Source organism: Gregarina niphandrodes (assembly GCF_000223845.1).
Source record: "Gregarina niphandrodes unplaced genomic scaffold scaffold00002, whole genome shotgun sequence".
NCBI lineage: Eukaryota > Apicomplexa > Conoidasida > Eugregarinorida > Gregarinidae > Gregarina > Gregarina niphandrodes.
The window spans coordinates 40,428-58,259 of record NW_011645774.1 but is presented as its reverse complement, the minus strand read 5'-3'; the positions used below and the strand labels follow the sequence as shown (position 1 = coordinate 58,259).

Sequence of the window (17,832 nt, the reverse complement as noted above, 5' to 3'; positions counted from 1 at the left end):
CCCCCCCGCCTATCTCCCCCGGTGCCGTCGGGATACGGGTTATCGACGGTCCCCCGGTGTCGTCGGTTATTTTAATAGTGGATGGGGGACAAAAAGGAGATGGGGGATAACAAGAAGGAGAAGAGAGAGAAGAGGCTTGCGCGAAAGCTTGAAATGGCTGAAGCTTCGTTGGCCGAGGGCAAGCTAGTGGAAGGCAAGCCGGCTAACGCCAACCCAGACCTGGTCGGTGATCTCTCCAAATATCAGGAACAAGCGGGAGCGATTGCAGATGCCATATTAGGCTCGCCCGCTCTGGTGAATCCGAAGCCCGAACCGGAGGAGAAGAAGAAAAAGAAGAAAAGATCCAAGAAGGACGAAGGATTCGATAAAACAGGAGGTGCGGCTCAGGAAAAATTGAAGAAAACCGAGGACTCAACAAAGGCTGATGCAAGTCATGGCGAAAGTGGTCATGGCGAAAGTGGTCATGGCGAAAGTGGTCATGGCGAAAGTGGTCATGGCGAAAGTGGTCATGGCGAAAGTGGTCATGGCGAAAGTGGTAAGCAAGAGAACAGACCTGCTGCCGGCTCCGCTGTTAGCCCCGCCGCCAGCCCGGCTGCCGGTGCCAGTGGTGAGGAGTTGTCTATACCTTTATGTGGCGAAGAGACAACTATACCGCAGCCTTCGGGAAATTTGGAGTTGGTTTGTACTTCCCTGTATGTGATGATGAGTGAGCAGATGCATTGTTTGGCGCGTGTGCGGGACATGATTGCGCCGCTGGTATCGGCGGACGTTGTCAAGGTATGCCAGCGGAAGCGGCCTGGCATCAAGTTGTCGACCGCTTCGCCAACTACGCCCAAGAAGCGAAGACTGAATGGGTATCAATTCTTCTGCAAGGTTCGACGACAAGAAACGGAAGACCATATGACACTCCAGGAACTCAGCGCCTCCTGGGCGCTTCTGTCTTCCGAAGAAAAAGAAAAATACAAAGCTCTCGCCTTGGAGTCTGGTCAAGAACAAGTCTCAGGCCAAGATACGCTTACCGGCCAGGAACAAACTACGGACCAAATCACCGGCCAGGACGGCCTGGTGGACGGGCTGCTGGCCACCGATCCAACTGCCTCCGAACTGCGGTAAGGACAGTCCCTGTCTTTTCTGTTTGTCGCTTTTAATCGGCGCTTTTAATCGGCGCTTTTAATCGGCGCCTAATATCACCCTTCTTGTTTCCCTTTTTGTGGTAGTACCTGCCTGCCTGCCTGGTCCGGAGCCCGTCCACCCCGTTAGTCAATTATTTCGTTGGGCAATCACCGACCTTCTTCGCCCACATTTGTTTTTTTGGTCAAACTATTTGCCATCCATAGTTTCAAGCTGTATTATTTCAAAGATACTCGTTCAGCAGGGCCTGAATCGTGACGTCTTTAAGATCCCGGCACGCAATTGATCTCTGATATGATATGAGCTCATTGAGTGAGTGCGTGCGGAGGGACAACCAAACGAATCGAGTGGGGTCTGTGGCCGGGTTGAGTGCGCTAGTAGAAGTAAGTGAAGGGAGGGAGGGAGGGAGGGGGTGGTTGACATACGTTGTCGGACAAGTCCGCCAAGGTGGGGTCGGCTTCAAGGAGCACTTTGCAGGTTTCCACATCTCCGTTGCCAACAGCAACATGAAGTAAGCATTCGTTGGTTCTTTCTAGCCTGGTCTTCGTGTTCGCTCCGGTTTCAATAAGAATTCTGGCAACGACCGAGTGTTGCGCAACTACGGCTCGCATTAGAGGCGTCTGTCCGTAGGCGTTCGGGATATCAACCGGTCCTGGTCCGTTCACCTCCTGTACACCTTGAGTGGATACACCTTGAGTGGATACATCTTGGGTGGTAATCGCCTGCAGGATGAGTCTGAGGCATTCGACATATCCTCTGCTGGCGGCGATGTGCAGCGAGTTGTTCAAACTTCCAGCTACCTTCTTCAGTGGGTCGGAGCCGTGTTTCAGCAATAACTCCACGCAGGCAGAATGATTGTGGGCGGTGCCGACGTGAAGTGGAGTCCAGCCGTCTTCATCGGCTTCGTCAGCCGGCATGCCAGCTGCTACGCACAGCAGCAGCTCCTCGGGTCTGTTCAACTCTGCACACCAATGCAAGACGCCACGTCCATCTGCGTCCCGCGACTCCAATGCCTCCTCAACGTTCTCGTTCAACAAGGCTTGGAAACCTCCAACATTACCAAGATTCTGCACACGTACCAAATGCTGCCCCGAATCAGTTCGATGGTGTACCAACCCCCACCGTGTACCACCCCCCATAGCTGTGGTGTACTTACGAGAGCTTCTCGGTATTTTTGGCCGCTCTGTTTCGGTATGATAGCGCTGCAAGTTTTTGTCAGAGTCATTATCCGTTCATGAAATTATAATATTGATTAGTAAAAATACAACAGACAAAAAATTAGCATTCTTAGATGAGAAAAAATAAGAATAAAAATTGGCTACACTTTACGGGCGCTCATACTGGGTTTGGTGGCGAACAATACGCTCTTAATATCCTTCTTAGCCATTTCAATGAATTGTTCAGGAACGTCGTATTTTTTCTCTCCTGAGATCATTGGTTTGTAGTAGTCCTGTTCAACCTTCTTTAGGAAGTCCTGCAGCTTCGGCGTCTCGACAATGGAGACAGTGCAGCCACCCCAACCGGCTCCAGTAAGTCTGCTTCCTAGTGCACCAGCATTTCTGCAAATGTTAACCAGTTGAGTAAGTTCGGTGCAGCCGCAGTCGAAGTCGCCGTCGAGAGAGGCGAAAGAGCCATCCAGGAGCTGCCCGAGACGTTTGAGTACTGCTGGAGGTGTGTCTTGGTCGTGATTCAGCTCTTTGCATATTTTAACGAACTCCAGCACACGTTCGTTTTCGGTAAGAACGTGTCGAACTCTTTCTAGCAGATGGAAATCATCGTTTACCTCCCAGACCTTCTGTCCCACCCTCTTCTCGAGTAGGAATTCTCGGACGTCAGCAGGAACCAGCTTCTCAAGGTCAGCGCGGGTATAGAAATCAGCCTTCAGGCATTCCTTCATCTCCTTATTGAGGAAGTCCTGTTCCGAAATCTTGATCATTCGAAGTACGTCACGCAGACCGTTTTGAATAAGCTGAACATGTGTCAGTTCAATGCCGTGCTTCTTCAGTATCAAATAGCACGCGCACTTGAGTTCGAATACACGCTTGTTGTACATCTTAGCGTAGCCCACTGCCTTCGAAGCCACACGGCCAGTATTCGCCACCACAATAGAAATCTCCTTCGGCAAGTTGACACTCTCAACCTCCAACGGATGAAAATCGATCTTCAGCGCCTTCCCGCTCTCACTTAGGAGAATCGCCGCCTGGTCCATTCCGCCACCAGCAGTGCCAGAGTAACCCTCACCATGGGCACTTACAGTCGCCAATATGGCGGGGCTCAGGCCAGTATCCCAAGCAAGCGACACGGCGCAAGTTAAGGCAGACGAACTGCTCAAACCCGCAGCCACCGGCACCCCTTGACCACCCACCGTCACCTTGTAGGCGAAATTCAGCGGACTGATCGGGTCAATTTTCTCATAGTACTCCTTAGGTAAACCCTCGAAACGCTTTATCGTCTGACCCTTCTCGATAGAATGACCGTTATAAAGATACTCACATATGCCAAAGTAACTTGCAATTATGTAGTTGTACCACTGGTGTTTGCCCTCTACCATCTTTATGTCTTCACGCTTCTGGAAAGTAATGTTGTCGAAATCGGGGTTCGAATGAAAAATTGCCAAAGCAGGCTCCTTCCCCTCCACGTACGGATGCTTCACCACGTCAACTTCAATCGACTGCTCAATCGCACAAGGAAACACCGGGTAGTTCTGATGGTCCACATGCTCTCCAATCAAGTTCACGCGACCAGGGGCGATAATCTTGTAGGTTGACATCGTAATGAAAAATTTATGTTGGACAAATAAACATGCATAATAAGCGCCGCACACAAACGTCCTTCCCATCGTTGGGGCCACACTTAAAGCATAATTATGGACGAGGAGGAGGAGAACGACTGGAAGGGTTTCACGTAGAAGACCAAATAAGGGTCGTCGTGATTTAAATCCGCTAAGTGGCGCATTTGGCTCATAGCTTTGGACTCGTCGCCTAAAACCAGCGAGGATATTGAAGTTGCGCACACGTGTGTGTGTGCGCGAATTCGCGCGCGCTTACCCAAAATCCAGTAGTAGGTGTCTACGATTAGGTTGGGGTTGAAGATGACGTACATATAATAGGCGAGTACGTTCCAGATGGTGCTAGAGAGTGTGGCGCGTGCGTAGAGTATGCCGGGCAGGCCGGATTCTTGGTCGGTGACCATTTCAGCGTTGGCGGTCCATTCGTGGGGCACGAGGCCGACGAGGAGGACGACGGCGTTGACGAGGTCACAGGAAAAATAGGAGCGGAGTTCGAAGACCCGTTGGATGTAGCTGTGGACGAGTTCGGGGGTCTGTTCGAAGGACTCAATGCAGCGGAGGTGGTCCATCCACTTTTTTTCGTTTACGGGCGATTCGTTGGCGAACATCCGGATTTTGGCGCGAGCCAAGTACTTGATCTCGTGCCGGTGGTTTTGTAGCAATTCCACAAAGGCGCTGACATCCAGGGTTTCGTTCCCGTCGGTGTCTAGACTGCTCTCTTCGGCGTGCCGCAACCAGGGCTCTTCCGGACTTAAAGGGTGTGCTCGCGGGACCGGGGGCTTGTTGCTGCTTCTGCTCAGAGCCTTTTCGGACCTCTCTTTATGGAACCACCCACTGTGGAACCACCCGTCGTTATGTGGCCACCTGTTATGGGGCCATCCGTTGTGGTACCAGTCTTTGAGACGGTCCATGATAGGTAGGGAGTTAGTTCTTTGGATCAAAAAAACATCTATACATGTCTAGTCGTGTGTGTCACTCTAGGTATGCCGTGCTGGAGAGCCCTTGACTGAGCTCACTCATGCTGAGCGTTTTGACGAGGTGTTCATGTGCACTGCCAAGCGGCGACGGAATATCCAGCACCGTCTCGCCGGACAGCATCACGTCAGACATCATGACGTCAGACATGATGACGTCGGACATCATCACATCGGAAACCATTAAGTCGGTCGACTCCGTAGCGCAGGAGCTCTTGCGTCCGCTCTGTGCGCGTAGGTCCTCGACACCATGCGCGTAACTACACTCGTCCGCCCTGAGGGCACACTGGCCTTGCCTCCACCGCGCACACATCTTCGTCTTCTTCAAGTTCGGCGCAGGGCGCAGTTCCTGGTCTGTGTGGGCATACGTACAACTCTCCCCTCGCGTACAGCGCCCTTCCAGCCAAAACTTGCATTGCTTTGTCTTGAAACACCTACAACCCGAACGCGTCATACTACCCCGCCATTGCCCTTGCCGTGTCATGCCGTGACACATGTGTGAACGGTATCACACACACGCGAACGGTCGGTGGCACACTCGACGTAATTTGATGTCGCGCCTAACGTAGCTCGCGCCTAACGTAGCTCGCGCCCAACATAGCTCGCGCCCAACAAGGTAGCTCGCGCCCAACAAGGTAGCTCGCGCCATACAAGGTAGCTCGCGCCATACAAGGTGTCCCAGCGTCGCGTTTCGCTGTGGGTACTCACTGCGTCCTCTGATAAGAAGGTACATGTGATCTGGAATTGGCAGCGAGGGAGGTTTGATATACGCGCATAGAAGTGTTAGTCCACTATTTTTGTTAATGACGCCCTTCTATTTAAAACAGGTTGTGGCGCAACGCTAAGTCTTCTGTGTTTGGGTGGTTTGAGAGAATTTCTTCTTTGGAGTTCTGGTGGGTTTTCAAGTGGTAGCTGGCGTAGGAGTTTGGATTCGGAGTGAACGATAAGTCCGGCCCAGGGGATGATGTGCCCTCCCAGGTCCCAGAGCGGGACCCAGCGGATGCCCTGTTGAATGCATGCTGCAGGAACGGCGAAGCCGCACACCACCTCATCTGCGGCACTCACTTCGAAAACGACAAGAGCGAACGATGGTTGTTTAATCTCGAAAACTAACCTCTCATTCCAACGCGGATCAAGTCCCGATGATTCCACTGCCGAAGTGCTATGCACCTGAGTCTCCCGATCGTCATCGAAGAGACTAACACGCACAGAAAACGAACGACGGCCCACATACGGAACAAATAATTGCCGCCCGCCAAGCACCTTCAAACTCAACTCGCGAGGACCACTCCCCGATGGCGCATCCAGACCACGGAGATACGCCGGCTTCAAGATGTAACCACACCTACCATTCTCAAGAAATCTCGCCCGCTGGATCCACTCACCGATTCCAGGCGACTCAAAATCTGCAACGAAGCACCATTAGACACAGTCACAGTTACACACAGTCAGAGACATGATGGGAGATAGAGACATGATGGGAGGTAGAGATACGGGACGGAAGGCGGGCGGGCAGACGGGCGGGCAGGCGGGCAGACGGGCGGGCAGGCGGGCGTACAGGAGACCATTTGGATGCCTTTGCGCCAGTACTGAATGGCGTTGGGTGGCGTGGTAAGTGTGGACAGGAGAGCGCAGGGGCTAACGCGAGCTAGTTGAGTTTTGTAGTCTACGTCATTGAGCGGTTGAGCGGATGTGGTGTTAATGACGGTACGGTGTGGACAGTCTGAGAGGAGGGTGCCGTTATCGATGAGGCTGATGGTGTCAGCGTAGGCCTTGAGTTCGAGTGCCAATAAGCCCTTGGACCGGTCGAGACGTCCGGTATGTCGCAATGAACGGTGCGATGACAAGTCGCTGGCAAACGACGCAAGCGGTGCAGGGCTGTTTTTGTCTTGGGGTGGCACCATACAAACTTCATCGTACGGCGAATGGTCGGCATATTGGACCTCTAGATGCCGTAATCTCACGTCTGATAGGAAGCTTTCGTCATCTTTCATGGGTAAGTAGTGACGTTTTGCACCTATGACCATGTGGTTCATCAAATTCGCCGGTTGTAGATCCCAGTCTATCTTTCCTTCGCTCTTGTCCCCAGGAAACGCTGCCAGATCTGATAGTAATATTAACTGCTTCCCTAGCGTACTCTTGATCTGTTGACCCAATTCCGCGCACAGGGCCAGCGTGCAATCTATCGACAGAAAAATCAACAACGGATACGGATTCGTCTTAAATGCCTCCTCCTTACACACGCGCAACACACGCATGAAGGATACATAACGCGGGGGAGCAGACCCACACGGTACCACACACTCGCCATCCATGGATTCGAACACGTCAAATTCCAGACAACGGTAGTTCTCCTGTAGCACCCGCTGCAGCCGGGAAATAGGGCTCCCCAGACACCACGGATCTATGAAACTTCTGTATGCCAGTCGAAGGTGTCCGGCGGCGGTGTGTCGAATGTGGGTCAATGGTGTGTGGCGTACGCAAGAAGCAGGGGTTGTGGTAGGTTTTGATGAAGTAATGGGCGAGGGGGCTTAGCATGGCGGCGGCTGTTTTACGGACGGCGGCAGGGTTGCAGATGGAGTTGGAGGGGCTCATCATGGCGACGTTGAAGCCGATGTCGGTGAGGCACTCCGCGTGGGGTTCGGCGGGAGCGAGCCTGGGGGATCTGCCAGGCGAGGGCGGTGTGGTTGGGCGGGTGAGGGACTCGATCGCGAGTTCATGGGGTACCGAGTTCAGGTAGGTTTCGAGTAGTTCTTCCCGATCGGCGGCAAGTTGTACATCTTGGAGGAAGGTCACTAGTTCGTCTCGCGTCATGCTATCTCGGTTGCCGGTGATTTTATAGAACATATCCATCAGGTCTGATTGCGTGAGTAGTCGTCCGAGGACTTTCTCGAACTCCAGGTACTCGATTCTGGTGCGATCGCGAACTAACAGGATGAGATAGCGCACATCGCATTTGAAGTTCATATCCTTCAGCAACGCCACCATACCCTCGAAGGTAGCCAACTGAGTCTCCTCGTTCACTGTCTGGCGCCACACGTTCTGGATGCTCTTACAGACCCGGCTTGCCTGACTAATTTCCCGTGTCCTCTGAACCAAAGCTAACAGCCCGACAAACCAGAGGCGCCAACTCTCTGCCGAAGGACACACAACTCGGAGGTAACTCGTCTCCAGCGTCGCTCTAACCTGTACTGTGCTGCCTCGTCGTCGTCTTCCGTCGCCTACGGAGCCACGGCGGGCATCCGAGCCGCGACGGCCATTCGGCTTGTCCGGAAGACTTGTGTTGGCCTTAAGCCGTAACCGTTTGCGGACCGGGATGGAGACGACTACAAGCTCGATGGAGACGGGCGCCTGTGCCTTGCGTTTCTTCAAGAACAGCGAATCACTACCGGGAATTACACTTGTTACATCCGCTAGACGCACACTTGATCCACTCTTCCTCTTTCCCTGCCAACTGAGGGTAAACACCCCATCCACGCATTGCACCTGGAACATTCGCGCTTTTGCAGGCACGATGTGCTGCAACCCCGCCTGTCGCCAAAACTTAGATAAAACTTCGCCTCCGAGTACGTGTTTTATCGCACCTGACACGTCCACGTTTTGTAAGTCCTCCTTCACCGACTCGGGCAGTAAATCCGCCACGGCTGTCGCAGCCTTTAAACCTGAGTGCCCATCGTCGGACGTCCACCTTTGATACACTAAAAACAAACTCTCTCTTAGGCCAAACAGACAATCCTTTTACCTTCCATCACGGCGCCTTCTGCTCAGGCACTTCAGTTAATTTTAAACACATTGATACGATGTACTTCCCATGTGCCTCTACACCCGGTGGGTCCACACGAAGTACGTGAACACAATGTCACCCACTTTTTTGCTCTCTGAAATGCGATGTAGCCGACCAACCAACTGCCCTTGCCTCGTCTATAACAACCTCCTGACTGTGTCACCTTTCGTCTGTAAACAGGCCCGCCTTCAAAGGGACCTGGGAAAAGGAAGATCTGGTTTGGGGACGGTCAATTCCAGGACAACTTGGTCTGGAACAACGAGATCCATTGGAATGACCAACCGGGAAGAACCGAGCGAGCTATCGTGCTGTCTCCGAGGCACTGGAGGAGATACCCCTCCACTAAACGAAGGTAATGCCGATGAGTGGGCGAGTAGTGGCGCCAGCTTGCATCCGGATCAGCTGCTCGAGAAAAATGATTTGGCACACTGCTTGGAGGAACATGTTCGGTCGCAGAAAAGCTGTTCGAAAAGTTTGGCAGACTCGTGTGGTGTGGATGCAGACTCGTTTTGCGCAGAGTCCGAGCACAATGACTGTTGTGACTATCTCTCCCCTTGTGATTACCTGTCCTCTTGTTCGGTGATGGAGGAGATACTGGGTAAGGACTTTGAAAGCTTCCACTCGGATGGCGAAAGCTTCCACGCAGAAGGCGAAGAATTCGACCCCCCGGATGGGCAGGAGGCGGTCGGGTTGCACCACCAGGCAGTGGAGTATGTAGGGTGCTCAGTTGACGACTCGACAACCGCAAATGGCGCGACCGAAGGCGAAACCGGGAAACAAGGCCTGAGGGAGGGAAGCTCGTTGGAGGAAAAGCTGGTGGGGCAAACCCGTGAAAGAAAAGCGCGTGTGGAGCTGAATGGCGGAGCTGAAGGTTTGCTTACGCTGACGTCCGCATCCGAGTTGTCTTGCGGCTGTACCTGCCATGACGAAGAGGAGAAGTTTACGGTGTTCGCCGTCCTCCATGCGTCACTGACCAGCACAGTGGTCGGGTGTATCGGCCAGACCAAGTCCTTTCCGGAGCGAAGGGTGGCTATCAAGGTGGTTCACAAAGAACGGTGTGAGAAGGAAGAACTAGAGTCCGTCATGCAAGAGTCGGATCTTCTCAGATCCCTCAAACATGAGAACGTACTTAAACCAATAACTACTATTGATGCCGAGAATGACCTAGTAAGTCCGCTCCCGATTCCCGGCGTGTCCTCCTCCTGGCGGTTCCTCCTTGTTACTGCCTGGTAACCCCTGGTAACACGCCCTCCAGGTACTCCAGGACAACTGTCACGACAGCTGCAACGACTTGTCCGACCCTGTCGGTCCTTTGTGGCTGTCGGTCCTTGGTGACTATCTGCCGTTGTCGTGACTATCTGCCGTTGTCACATCTAATTCGTAGATAACATTTTTGCCAATGGCGGAGTTTGGAACTTTGAGTCAGTACACTGAAGGATCACGTTTGTCAGAAAGAGAGGCTAAGATTATCACGATGCAGTTAGTGAATGGATTGAGCTATTTACATTCTCGGGGTGTCGTGCATTGTGACATTAAGCCTGATAATATTCTGCTTTTCGACCGAGTTGGATGCTCGTCGGATATGCCTTTCGACCGTGACAACTTTCTCTATCGTAACGCGTTTCAGCCGATTCAAGATTGGGATCGAGTTTTGGTTAAAGTGACGGATTTTGGCTTGTCGATGAAAATTGCTTCTCCTAAGACCTGCGTAAAAAATACAGGTCTTCGGGGTAGTTTCGGATACATTGCTCCTGAAGTAATGAAAGGGCACGACTACGATTATAAAATCGACGTATGGGCGCTGGGGATTGTCCTGTACTGTTTATTGGCCGGCTACGCGCCGTTCTATCCGTACGGAGAGTGTCTACGACACGGCATCAACTTTTCTGATCGGTGCTGGTCGAGAATATCCATCCCGTGCAAGGACTTCGTTAACACTTGCCTTCAAGTGCATCCACAAAACAGAATCAATGCTCGAATAGCAGCCCGCCATCCTTGGCTCATGTCGACCCATAAGCGAGCAACCACACCACTTTAACATGTGGCGCCTTCGTGAAGGAAGATATGTTGTTTTTACACCAACTAGCTTGCGGAAAACACAATCCCGGCAGGCGCTCACCCTGGTGGGCCCCCAGCAGGAATCTGTTTGCTAAGTTCCGATCTGTAAAAAGCATTGATGTAAAAAGGACGAATAAATAAACATCACCCCCGGCTTTTTTAGACAATGGCAGTCAACATATTAGGCAAACTGACCGCCAGTAGTAATACCGTGGTTCCGTCGAGGCCGAAAAGGGTGAATAGGAAGAAGAATGACAATGTCTATGAGTAGGCACACACGTGTGTGCGCGCATGTTGGTATTGTGCATAGAGTACCTTTTATAATGTACACACCACCTCGCACAAGTAGCTGTTGCTCGAAGTCGAGTAGCTGCGGTCATTGATATTAGGGTCATTGCATAAGGATGCTATCTCATAGAGCCGCGTGGATGGCGGCAGTCGGACCAGTCGGCAGTCGGACCAGTCGGGCCAGGCCGTTGTCACCGGTGTCACTGGAAAATTCCACTGGCAGTTGTGTTGCTTCAGGTTCATCGACTACGTCACTTCGGTCGCCCAGAGGAAGGTGCAGCGGAGTTATGAGATGGAGAGGCGTCTGATCTCTGACCCGACTTTCCGGAATAACTACAGCATGAGGAGCTTGGTTGCCCGGCAATACTATAGGGGATACGGTTTATGTAAGAAATTGTTGGACGATGAGAAAATACTGGGATGTTTGACGATAGTGGGCCGTTTAGAACTTGGGATATTTGTTTATTGGCTGCTGGCTAAGAGTCTAGTCAAGAAGAAGCACTTTGTGGAGGCTGCCTCCATATTTGACAGGATAGTGCGTTTGCTAACCGTTTTGGTTAGACATGATTCTGCTAAGGCCGACGGCCTTGGTAAGGACGGTGGTCTGGCCAGAAACGGCGACCTGGCCGCACACCGTCTGAGTAAAGACGTTGTCGAGCTCAGCAGTCCCGACAAAGGCCCAGGGGAGGACGGCGATACTGTTGCGCTTGTGGCCCTGGGGGGAGGCTTGCACCAGAGAGAGAACTCGTCGCGACAGACCGAGCAAAGACAGTTGTTGAACATGATACTTGATGACCTGATGCTGTGCAAAAGCAATGTGGGCGAGGCCAGCACTGTGACAGGGGGCAGTAGCAGCGATGGCGGCGCCGATAAGCGGGGCGACCAACGGGCGATAAAGGTGAAGGTAGCCATTGAGACTCTGGAGGAGTTGTATGCGCACGCGAACCAGCACTTCGAGAACGCGCAGATGCCCAACATTCAAGATTTCGGCTTCCCATTGGCTGACGCGTGCTTTGACCACATCGGCGAAGTCATGACTCTCGAACAACTAGACATCGTTCTGCGGCAGACTCTCGAACAACGGTCCAATCCTCCACCCAGTCTCGAGGGCCTCCTGGGCGACCTGTCCGCAACGTCGGCGCCACTCATGAGTTCGGAACTCTGCAGACTCAGCCTTGCCCTCCTCCTCGTCCGAGATCTTCTTGATGCCCATAGAGAAACCGTCTTGTCCATCCTTCAAAGTCTTGAACCCATGGTCATATCCAATCTGTTATTCCAAAACAGACAAGCGGTTGACCGAATCACTGAACGATTCACTCTTGAAACTACCGTCAAACGGATCAAGGATGCTCGCCAATATCTTTCTCACAAATGTAAGCAACCTCATACACTAACGCACCGGCTTAGCGTCTATTCACTTCTCGTCTGTATAAATGGTGCATGTGCGTAGTTACCAAGTTGACCAGTTGGGTGGATATGCCTAAAGTGTCTTTGATGCTACAGAATCTGGAATCAACGTACATATCGCTGCTGCTGTTGTGTCATAACCAGTGCCATCAGGCTTACGCGGTTGCTAAGCTGGTATGTCAGAGAACGGCAGGTCCGTTGAAGCTTCGTCCGGCGCGCTTCCGGCCCTCATTGGCAAGCTCAACGGAAGAGTTTTTGAAGTTGTTAGAGAAAGCTGATATGGAGAGTCCTACTGGCGAGGTCAGGGCTCTTTGCTTGCTGGCATGTCTTACGAAGCCGGCTGAAGATAGTTCCCGACCTGATCCGTGGTCGACTCCCGAGTTTAGACCACGCGTGGGAAGAGGAGCCCCGGTTTCCTACCAAACCGCGGGTGTACCTCAACCATTCAGCTCAACGAAAAAGGAAGATGACATCACTTATAGACTAGGTAATATAGAGCGTGTGGGTGATAGAGAACATCTCGAGGAAACACCCGCACAACAGTTCGCAAGAAAAAGATCAGATGGAGACTCCCTTGACGAAGTGCGCAACCTGCTCGAGCCTGTATTCGGGTACAAACTGCCTTGCGCTGCGCCTCCAATAAGATTTGATCTTGTAAGCTTAGACCTGCACTTATTTAGACACGAATTTCGCCCATCCACCACTGTCAAATTTCTTGGTTTTCCTGCAGGATCCTTATGCTGTGGACATGGAGAAGGCGTTGAAGGGAGTAAAAAAGGCAACCGGGTCATAGCTGCAGGGGTTGCCCTAATAATGCCACTGGGCTAGCTCTATTATTTCACTTTCGTTTGGTACTCCAGCGCAATGCGACTTTCACGCTGACCGAAAGGAGGCTAACAGCAGTGTTGCCTCGAGTGGCCGAGAGTATTTCGTCTGTACAGCCGCCGCCTGATTGCAAGGCCGCTTCCTGGTGTTCTGCTTCACTCCCCGCGAGCATCTGAAGTTCAAGAGCTCCATTTGATATTGCTCGTAACGCCAGTCAGCAACATTGGGTTTTGGAAGCTTCATTATCGCCAGTTTATCCAAACACGTGTGCGATACAAACACGCGCGCGGTAGAAACTCGCGCGTGGTACAAACACGCGCGCACATTTTGTTGTTACATTGGCTTCCTTGCTCCTGGCTGATTCCCGACCATCTCCAATGCTCGACTGGATATTAGGACGGTGCCTGCCCGACCTTGTGACGGTTCGGAAATGCGAATTGCCGGACCGTCGTAAATTCCATTAGAGCAACACAGTCTCTAAAAAGGAAGCAGCAGTAGTTATATGCCCTAGAATATGAATCATGGGCCACAAGCAGTTTTGGGTGCATTGGAACGGTGCGAACATGCAATGGAAGCCGGGCGCGGTACAGAATTAGTAGGGTGTGGGAGGTGATGGGTATTACTTACCGGAGTCGGGGTCGTCTGTCCTGCACAAAAGTCCCAAACGCTGCATAGCGCGAACGATATCGGTATCAATCCTACGACTGATGCCACCGAAACAGCGCTTAGCAGCGACAGACTCATAGATGACACATTATTCTCATACTGATTCTGTACCGGTTGCCAAGTAGTGCCTTCGCCATCGAACACCATCTCCTTGCGGGCAAGAGAGGTACACGTGCATAGGAAGCCACCAGAGCCACGACGTCACTCCGAAAACCTGCTGAATATTCCTGAGTGCGCCAAGATCATACCGCGAATCTTCGGTACGGTTGGCCACGTCCATAGTCTCAATTGTTGTGGAATTCTGCATAAAAGGCCATCCCGTGCGCTTCAACTAACCCAGGTGTGAACTTACGACAACCAGCAAATGCCAATGGAACCTCGTGAACGGGATTAGACCAGCCAATAAAACGGCCGTAAACGTAATCATCTACATGCTATAAATGTGAAGAAGCCAACCACTTACTGCAATACCGCATCCCCAATCGACGTAGTCAATAGGGCCAGCTATCTGGTAGTGGTTAAATTCCAGTGCGGCGTCTGTTAAATGAACGATGCTTCAATACAACAAATTAGTGATTCGTATCCGTGATTCGTATCCGTGATTCGTATCCGTGGTTCAGCGTGATTGGTAAGAACTTGGGGGAGAGTGTTGGGAGTCCTACCTATGTACGATGAGTATGATCAAGCATACATTTGCATAAATGAGGGTTTGTATGAAGAATTTGCGATTATAGAAGCCAACACAATTGTTGATCCAGGGACAGTGGTGGTCCATGTTTAGCACACTGAGAGAATGAAATATTCGGGACTAAATGTTTACCATCTGCCGCACTGGGAACAGTGGTGCGTCCTATCGGGTTTCCAGACCTCACAGACCCTGCAATACCGTCTCCTCCGGACTTCTTCGCCCACAAAGAAGCCCCAGTGGAGGGGCACAGATCCTGGTTCAGTTCGCATTGCTGCCATTATCGACATAAAGAAGAGCACAAACGATATTTGAAACGCAATGCCGGCACTGACAGGCACCCATCTTCTTTCTACAGCACACAAACGAATCCGAATTGTTGGTCTATTGGTTTTTTGGCCTGTTGGTCTTTGGCCTTACCTGCGCTGAGAATATCCGGGACAAGTATAACTATGTTGTAGGCTGAGTACATGAGGAGAATTAGTAAGAAGATCACCACCACAAAACATGAGGATCTTCGCTTCGCTCGTCGTGGCTGGATGAGCGTTTGACGCTCCTCATCCATGATGATTTTCCAGTGATCAAAAAATTAGTGACAATAAGATGGCTTGGACCTTGAGGCCTACTACCACTACTACTTCTTTACCTCCTAGGAGGCTCTTTGGTGCTCTGCAACGAACTGGTACCGAATTGGTTACGGTGAAAAATATAGGGTTCGACACAACCACTTCTTTTGTGACGACACACCCGCAAGCCACAGCAACAAACACCGTTCTACAGACTGCGCGTCAAAACCGCGCAGGCCCCGCGGCAGCCGCCAACGGGAGTCGGCGCCGTTTTGACCAGAACGGCGCCGATACCACGACTGGCCTGGCCACAGAGTCTCAGCGCAAAACCAAGAACCTTGAGACAACCACACAGTTGGCGACGGTCAAGAACCAAGGGGTAAAGTACCAAGGGGGCGCCACCACTACTAGTCTTTATACACAACTGAAAAATGCGGACCAAAAAGTTGGCTTAGCTGCCGCGGGCACAACTACAGCTTTGGTCACCCGTGCGCCTGCTGGCAAGACGCCCGCTGCGGCCCAGACGGGGCAAGGCCTAAGGGGAATCCTGGGCTTCGGCCACACTACTACCACGGAACCACTCACAGTTCAGGCAAGTCAGAAGCAGTGTTGCCCTCTGATTGGGGGCATTGTGCTGGGTCTCTTGTTGTTGTTGGCTATCCTCGGGGCTGCTTGGTATTTCTACCAGAGAAATAAACCGTACAGAGGCTACAAGCAAATTTCAGCAAACGAAGAAGAATACGACCTCACACCCGCCCAGTCCCCCTCAGCCATCGCGGCGGGTCGCCGAGCCGAAAGGCCAGACACCGTACCGGTCGACCAGTACGAGAAGCTTGTCAGAAGTCGACTATAATTTTTACCCATTTTTTTCCTGGGCATGACTACATTGACATGGCGCCAAAATACATTGGCCAAAATTCATTGGCCCACCAAAGCCAGAATAACGGCCCCCAATTGCTGCAACTGTCGCACACACACGTTTTGTCGCCTACACTTCCCCCCACCGGTTTTTTTGGTGGGCAACGAATTTTAAAAGTCATTCTACGTTAACACCAATTCTTATGGAATCATCTTACTCCACACATCGAAGGCCGATAGACGAAGAGTGGAACAACGGGGCTGGTGATATTGATGATGACAGAACTGGTCCGTGTTTCCGAAACCTTCTCACTTGAGTTGGTCGTTGAGGATAACCTTTAACCAATAGTCTGATGTATTTGCACGGTTGCGTTGGTCCGTTATAACACTTGCTAACATGATGATATCTGTTTAAGAATATTCCGTCACTTCTAGTCCTATTGATTGTGAGGATACAGCAGTCTCTGATTCAGTACTCAGGGGGGGGAGGGGGCACCCGGGTTCTGAGATATGCGCTTGTGCTTGGGCGAGGGCGAAGCCACAGGCACCAGGTGGGGACCCACCCGGCGTTCCTACGGAAGTGTCCCCAGATTGGGTCGAATCTCGTCCGGAGAGGTTTGAGGGGGTACGGGCGGGCGAGCGAACGGGTGAGTGAGCGGAGTTACGTTGTCGTAGTCGTTGGTGGGAGAGTCGTGCTAGCCTTGAGTACGTGAAGGAAGTAAGTCCCAGCCCCGGTGGACATTCTCCCGGTACTTGCCGTGATTAGTAGTTCAGTATTCGTCGGTCTTCGAAAGAGTTATATATCATTTTTTTGTGGTGTGAACCCTCTACACCCTGGCACCCCGTTCAGCCCTCGGATCACAACCAGCTCAGCCCCAAATTCAGCTCGATGGCAGAGACGGAACGGATCCGTAGAATTCGCGGGGATGTCAAAGATATTAGGATCTAAGCTTAAGGATGAAGTTGTTTGTTACTCTCTTGGCTACCGGCGCTCTCGCTTATGAGCCTACGGCCGACGTGATTGGTGGTACTGACACGTGCAAGAGCGTTGACGATCTGCAGGAGTGCATCTTGGGGTTGATAACAAAGAAGACATCGTTTACCTACACTCACACTGGAGATGGTTTCAAGTCGACAGGTGTTGCCGGGTGTGCTAGTAAACACGACACGAGAACTTTGGTTTACGGTGACCTGAAGCCCTACGAGATCTCAGATTTGACCGGCGCTCTTAAAAAGGATTTCTCTCCTACGCAGTTCCTGGTTACAAACATTCCTGCTGCCAAGAAGGAAGGTTGCAAGCCTGTGGCATACGTAGCTGACGCCAGCAACGAATGCCCGGATGCTAAAACTACCACTATCACGATCGGCGAACCCGTGGCCGATGCGAACGACAAGACTAACAACAGTCTGATCTACGCTAGTGAAGATTTGACCAAGGCGGACACAACCAAACAGCTCATCATCGACTTGAGCAGCTGCGTAGACACAACAGTCGGGGATACACTGGCTTACTTGCAGTACACTTATTCCGTGGGAGCCAGTGGCGCTGTTGCCGCTGTCACCCTCTCTGCGGTTGCACTCGTGGGCCTCGCTACCGTGGCTTTCTAAGCAGGCCTAAGTTTGTTGAGTATGTCAACTTCCGAGGCATTTGAAGACGAGGTTTGACCGGTGGTCTTTTTTGAGTGCCTAAGCAGAACTGAATTTCTTGAACAGGTTATTGGACATTAAATTTTCGAACAGATTATTGGATCTGTTCACCGATCGTTGAGAAAGCAATGGCCTTCCGGACGGCGATGCTGTCC

At 51.8% G+C, this 17,832-nt stretch overlaps 11 protein-coding genes across 11 annotated transcripts; 5 read left to right on the top strand and 6 right to left on the bottom strand.

The window, feature by feature from the left end:
• Positions 1-81: 81 nt before the first annotated feature.
• GNI_010450 (hypothetical protein) lies at positions 82-1,113 on the top strand (the record flags this gene model as incomplete). The annotated part of the gene is made up of 1 exon (XM_011130467.1): positions 82-1,113. One exon carries the CDS (start codon positions 82-84, stop codon positions 1,111-1,113), a length of 1,032 nt encoding a protein of 343 aa, XP_011128769.1.
• Positions 1,114-1,505: 392 nt separating this feature from the next.
• Positions 1,506-2,270, bottom strand: GNI_010440 (ankyrin repeat protein; the record flags this gene model as incomplete). Its single annotated transcript, XM_011130466.1, has 1 exon — positions 1,506-2,270. One exon carries the CDS (start codon positions 2,268-2,270, stop codon positions 1,506-1,508), a length of 765 nt encoding a protein of 254 aa, XP_011128768.1.
• A 179-nt stretch (positions 2,271-2,449) lies between these two features.
• On the bottom strand, positions 2,450-3,901 carry GNI_010430 (galactokinase; the record flags this gene model as incomplete). The annotated part of the gene is made up of 1 exon (XM_011130465.1): positions 2,450-3,901. The coding sequence occupies one exon, from the start codon at positions 3,899-3,901 to the stop codon at positions 2,450-2,452; it is 1,452 nt and encodes a 483-aa protein (XP_011128767.1).
• Positions 3,902-3,984: 83 nt separating this feature from the next.
• GNI_010420 (putative transmembrane protein) lies at positions 3,985-4,527 on the bottom strand (the record flags this gene model as incomplete). The annotated part of the gene is made up of 2 exons (XM_011130464.1): positions 3,985-4,112; positions 4,179-4,527. 2 exons carry the CDS (start codon positions 4,525-4,527, stop codon positions 3,985-3,987), a joined length of 477 nt encoding a protein of 158 aa, XP_011128766.1.
• Positions 4,528-4,891: 364 nt separating this feature from the next.
• On the bottom strand, positions 4,892-5,347 carry GNI_010410 (zinc finger protein; the record flags this gene model as incomplete). Its single annotated transcript, XM_011130463.1, has 1 exon — positions 4,892-5,347. One exon carries the CDS (start codon positions 5,345-5,347, stop codon positions 4,892-4,894), a length of 456 nt encoding a protein of 151 aa, XP_011128765.1.
• Positions 5,348-5,676: 329 nt separating this feature from the next.
• GNI_010400 (phosphoinositide phospholipase C) lies at positions 5,677-8,642 on the bottom strand (the record flags this gene model as incomplete). The annotated part of the gene is made up of 4 exons (XM_011130462.1): positions 5,677-6,299; positions 6,452-7,297; positions 7,374-8,591; positions 8,636-8,642. 4 exons carry the CDS (start codon positions 8,640-8,642, stop codon positions 5,677-5,679), a joined length of 2,694 nt encoding a protein of 897 aa, XP_011128764.1.
• A 617-nt stretch (positions 8,643-9,259) lies between these two features.
• Positions 9,260-10,715, top strand: GNI_010390 (protein kinase; the record flags this gene model as incomplete). The annotated part of the gene is made up of 2 exons (XM_011130461.1): positions 9,260-9,844; positions 10,062-10,715. 2 exons carry the CDS (start codon positions 9,260-9,262, stop codon positions 10,713-10,715), a joined length of 1,239 nt encoding a protein of 412 aa, XP_011128763.1.
• Positions 10,716-10,901: 186 nt separating this feature from the next.
• On the top strand, positions 10,902-13,223 carry GNI_010380 (hypothetical protein; the record flags this gene model as incomplete). Its single annotated transcript, XM_011130460.1, has 4 exons — positions 10,902-11,002; positions 11,261-12,396; positions 12,474-13,084; positions 13,161-13,223. 4 exons carry the CDS (start codon positions 10,902-10,904, stop codon positions 13,221-13,223), a joined length of 1,911 nt encoding a protein of 636 aa, XP_011128762.1.
• A 792-nt stretch (positions 13,224-14,015) lies between these two features.
• GNI_010370 (putative DHHC domain protein) lies at positions 14,016-14,696 on the bottom strand (the record flags this gene model as incomplete). The annotated part of the gene is made up of 4 exons (XM_011130459.1): positions 14,016-14,222; positions 14,274-14,348; positions 14,385-14,475; positions 14,584-14,696. 4 exons carry the CDS (start codon positions 14,694-14,696, stop codon positions 14,016-14,018), a joined length of 486 nt encoding a protein of 161 aa, XP_011128761.1.
• A 513-nt stretch (positions 14,697-15,209) lies between these two features.
• Positions 15,210-16,025, top strand: GNI_010360 (putative transmembrane protein; the record flags this gene model as incomplete). The annotated part of the gene is made up of 1 exon (XM_011130458.1): positions 15,210-16,025. The coding sequence occupies one exon, from the start codon at positions 15,210-15,212 to the stop codon at positions 16,023-16,025; it is 816 nt and encodes a 271-aa protein (XP_011128760.1).
• A 962-nt stretch (positions 16,026-16,987) lies between these two features.
• Positions 16,988-17,638, top strand: GNI_010350 (putative transmembrane protein; the record flags this gene model as incomplete). The annotated part of the gene is made up of 1 exon (XM_011130457.1): positions 16,988-17,638. The coding sequence occupies one exon, from the start codon at positions 16,988-16,990 to the stop codon at positions 17,636-17,638; it is 651 nt and encodes a 216-aa protein (XP_011128759.1).
• Between the last annotated feature and the right edge of the window lie 194 nt (positions 17,639-17,832).